Here is a 4,898-nt window from a genome sequence, read left to right on the forward strand (position 1 = left end):
GCGCGCGCAACTCAGTCATTTACAGCGTCTCCTACTATATTCACACGGACATAGCCCTGTCATTGTATTGGACCGCATCTCGTTTCAGATCTGGGATCACTGAACTGCACATCCCTGTCTACAGGCGTATACATTCGCCGCCCACTCCAGATCTCCCAATTAAATCTGTAAAATTATCTGTATTTACCGTAGAAATAGCATATCAACTATAAAAAAAATCTAAATAAAAACAGGTCAAATAACTAACGGAGTGTCTATTCGTTCCTCGAAAGTTATAGACAAAAATAGAGTTCTTGTTCTATAAGGGTTTATTCTGCCTGAGGGTCGCCACCGGTCGTAATTTTCATTCTGAAATTTAGGGAAATAGGTGAAAAAACCTTGGTATCCCTAAACAGCTTGGAAGTTACTCTCCAGAACGGCCAAAACCATTTTTCTGTTACGTTACGAAGTCTGTATTATTTGCTTAATCACTAGATTACTTACAATAATTTGAGCACTGTTGACTTCAACCATCTTGAAGTTAACCGAAATTGGACTTTCTTTCACTAAAACCACAATTGAGCACGAAACTAGTGAACAATACTTCACGTCTTCACGGTTTCACGTCTTCACGGTTTTCTTGTTTGCGGCTTATCTTGCTATTCAGGAATCAGCAAATGCCCAGAGTTAAATAAACCATTTATGAAATACACAACACTTCGAAATCCCGATATGAGCGGGAGTGTGATGACCCATGATACAAAAAGCTATGGTCTCGCCACGCGCAACTAAAGAAAAAGGAAACAATCAAATGGCCTGTAGGGATTCGTACGGCGGCCTCCATTTTTAGAAGGACATCAAGCGGGAAGTTTAAAATATTTTCAATGCTGCATTTGCGAATTGCACAAAAAAGTCAAAAATTGTATTATAAAGAATCGTATAAACCTACAGCGAGATTAAGAAACATGTGACTTGTATTTGTAAAGAGTATGAAAATGTGAAAAAGCGTGCTACTAAAAAACTTGAAATGCTTCTATGCAACATATTTGAAGAAATATAATTAGGGCTAGGACTTCATGACGGGTATTTGTATATTTATTCGAATACTCGAGGACCTGGGGAACCAAGATCACGGCTATTACTCGTGTACCCGGGTAATAACCGAAAACTCAGGTGCCCGGATAATCGACGCATTTTTCTGGATTTTAAATATTTCTCAGCCTACATCAAGTTGCAAATGCAAAGAAAACAAAAAATAAACACAAAAAGTTTCATAGCCCTTACTTGGAAATCAAACGAAATAATAAACATTTCAGAACGCCCGGAACGTGAAAAACCAATAAGGTTTGGGAATTTGTGTCCGAACGGCTAGATGGCCTTTTTGCACAATGAAAAATATGCAAAAAAGAACTTTCGTACAACCATTCAACATCGGCTTGAAATAAGCACCTTCGACACGTACATTTAATTAACCCTAGTAAAAATGCCCAATACAATCCAAATAGAAACCTAATAGGATATAGCTTCTATCGGGTCCTATTACTTTCGAAAGTGGGTTTGGTCCTGGTTCTATCTGGTGTTTTATTAGGTAATAGTGAACTTGCAATTTGGATCTTATTAGGATTTAATGTGTCTGTATTCGGCACTTGTACCAATTAGCTATTGCTTTCTAAGTGGAACCTATGTGTAACCTATAAATCGGATTTAAATTCAGTATCTGTGCGGTTCGTATTTGGTAATTTTCAACTTTCTAATTGGCTCTTATTAGGATCTGATGGGGTTGTATTCTACAACTGCTTACGAGAATGAAAATAGAACCTAATAGGATGTGGTTTATATCAAGTCCTATTACTTTCTAAAGTAGGTTTTGTTCCTCGTTCTATATAGTTTCTATTAGTTAATTGTGAACTTTCTCATTGGATCTTATTAGTATCTAAAGTTTTTTGTGTTCGGTCCGATAGCTCAACGAAAAAAAATTATTGCTTAACTTCTTCTTATATAACCTCCTTTTTTTATCGTTTTGAGTACACAATTCGCCAATGCGGTACTTACATACATAATAGCACGCTTAAACGCTTCGAAAAATCGCACTCAGTGAAGGTTCAAAATCTACCTATACCATCTAAACTTGTATTATATCGCGCGCTCTAACTTATTTCGCTATCGATGCACATGGATCTTGGTTACAAATGGGCCTGATTAATAAGTAGTTTTGAGGAAAACTGAAAATTTTCGAAGGACTTTGATAAAAAAATTATTTAAAAAGAATTAAAAATTCAATTTCACTTATTTAAAAAACGTCTTGGCATTCTTCTTCTTCAAATATTAAAAAAAATTATAAACTATCCAAAGGTAATAAACAATTAAGTAATGTCAAGTGTAAAAATTCTTTAATAATCTTGGCGAAAAAGGTGATTTTCTGCAATACAAAAACCTCTATAAAACGCGCAGTTTTTGATTTATCCAATTATTTTATAATACTTTCTTACTCAGTTTTCAATCCGAAATAACAGTTCTTAAAGAAATATTTTAAAATATGTGAAACGAAGAATCGAATTTCACTTATCAATACTTTTGGTCCTTAAATAATCAAAGCGTTTAAAATAGATCCAAAAGTAATAAATAATCAAGAAGACCAAGTAGAAAAATGCTTAGTAACCTCAATGACAAACGAATAATGTTATGCTGTATAAAAACTTCCATAAAATGCACAGCTTTCAATGTATCAAATTCTTTTATTATACTTTTTAGTCATGTCAGTTTTAAATTTGAAATAACTTTTCCAAAACAACAATTTAAATATAATAATAAGAATAACTTTTTATAGATATCAACTGTTTGAAAAATATCTAAAATGGATAAAAAATAAACTGCAGTGCAATTAAAAACATTTTAATAACCTTAGAAATAAAATACATTTTCTTTTATATGAAAACTTCCATGAAATCCACAATTTTCGATTGATCTAATTATTTTATAAAACCTTGAAGGATTAATGGCTTAAGTGGCATTTTTAGAACTTGAATTATTTGGTTCCGATTTGCCATTCAAATTCCTAATAAAAACTGCTATTAGCAGAACCTAATAGGTGCCTAGTAGAGCCACTCTGAAAGCATTATTTGGAGTTTTAAGCTGATTAATTTAATTGCGATTTGCCATTCAAATTCCTCATTGAACCTGCCAGAGCAGCAGTTTTGCACTTGGACCATTCGTGAAAAAGCAGAACCTAATAGATTTTCTCTAGGGCAACTTGTAATGGAGAACTTTGAATTTTAGTTCAATAAATTGAATTCCACTTCACCATTAAAAGCCTGATAAAACCATATAGAGAAGCATTTAGTACTTCGTAATATACCCAGTTGTGTTGTAAAAGTGGATCCGTGACAAAAAAGCACAAACGACAAAGCGCCCGCCCAATGAGACTCGCGCTCCGTGTAAAAAGCACGCGAATCAAATAAAAAGACTCTAAAGAACCACTTGAGACCATATAGAAATCTATCTGCATTCTATATGTTTTTGAACAGTTTCTATTGATAAACTAATGAGAATGTTTACTAGGGTTGCCATTCGTGAGAAAGCAGAATATAATAGGTGCCTCCTACAGTCACTTTGAAACCATTATTATGAGTGTAAACTTGATTAACTGAATCCCGATTCGCCACTATAATTCCTAATAGAACCTTTCAGAACAGCAATTTTAAACTTGTGCCATTCTTGAGAAAGCAGTACCTAATAGGTGACTCGTAGAGCTACTTTAAACGCATTATTTTAAGTTTTAATGTCCGATTAATTTAAATCGAATTTGGCATGCAAATTCCTGACAGAATCTCTTAGAGAAGCAATTTTGTGCTTGCGCCATTCGCGAAAAAGCAGAACCCTGGCTGACCGAAGGGACTGGAAGGAGCCTCTACAAAGTACCCTTAAAGACCCCATTGACTCCCCCTACGGTTCGTTCTTAAAACACTTAAAAAACAACAAGATCGTCTTTTAAAATTTTGAAAGTCGGATTCTACGTTAAAATTTTTATTAGAAACTCACGGAGTAATCACAATATTTTTTTTTGGCAGCGTTAAAAATGTAAAAAATTGCATTAACTTCTACTGAAGGTGACTTCAAGCGCATCCATAATAGCTCAAGTAATATCTTGCGCGCGAAGTTTAAAAATTAAATTCAAAATTGGCAAATAAATGTAAACAAATATATATATATATATAATAATTTATATGTATAATTTTACGCAAATTCAATGCCTTCTCCGATAAGAATAATATGAAAAATAAGAATTTAAACAAATCCTTTACCTTTGCCATGGAGGACCGAAGGAATCGAAAGGAGCCTTTACAAATTCCCCCTTCGATTTCTTCTTAAAAAACTCAACAAAAAAACAGAAAGATCAACTTTTAAATTGTTGAAATTTGGATTCTACGTTAAAATTTCCATTAGAAACTCACGGAGTAATCATAATACTTTTTTTCAGCGTTAGAAATTTAAAAAAATGTGATTTACTTTTGCTGAAGGTACTTCAAGCGCATCCATAATAGCATGAGTATTATATTGCGCGCGAAGTTTAAAAATAAAATTCTCTCACATGCATCGCAGCGTTGTTGTCTGTGGTTTCCACAGCGTGGCGCTGGCATCCACAAAAAAATCTTCAAGTTACCGACGGAACGCTTATTAAATGACAGGTATTTTATTGTTTAAAGTTTTTAACGCTGCAAAAAAAGTAGTGCGATTACTCCGTGAGTTTGTAATTCAAATTTTAACGTAGAATCCGCGTTTCAACAAGTTAAAAGTTTATCTTGCTGTTGTTTTTTTTTTTTAATTTTTCAAGAAGGAACCGAAGAAGAACTCAGTGGGGTCTTTAGGGGTACTTTGTAGAGTTTCCTTTGGGTTCCTTCGGTCCGCCAGGGTAGTCCTGA

The 4,898-nt window shown here is 34.0% G+C and overlaps 1 protein-coding gene across 4 annotated transcripts in view; it reads right to left on the reverse strand.

The window, feature by feature from the left end:
• Positions 1-740, reverse strand: part of LOC117169279 (nuclear pore complex protein Nup85) — a 217,668-nt gene extending 216,928 nt beyond the window's left edge. For all 4 annotated transcript variants that reach the window (XM_033355571.1, XM_033355572.1, XM_033355573.1 and 1 more), the window contains exon 1: positions 484-740. In XM_033355571.1, coding sequence (XP_033211462.1) covers positions 484-513 — 30 coding nt within the window. In that variant the 5' untranslated portion in view covers positions 514-740. The remainder of the gene's footprint in view (positions 1-483) is intronic.
• Between the last annotated feature and the right edge of the window lie 4,158 nt (positions 741-4,898).

This window comes from Belonocnema kinseyi, chromosome 3 (assembly GCF_010883055.1).
Source record: "Belonocnema kinseyi isolate 2016_QV_RU_SX_M_011 chromosome 3, B_treatae_v1, whole genome shotgun sequence".
Lineage (NCBI taxonomy): Eukaryota > Metazoa > Arthropoda > Insecta > Hymenoptera > Cynipidae > Belonocnema > Belonocnema kinseyi.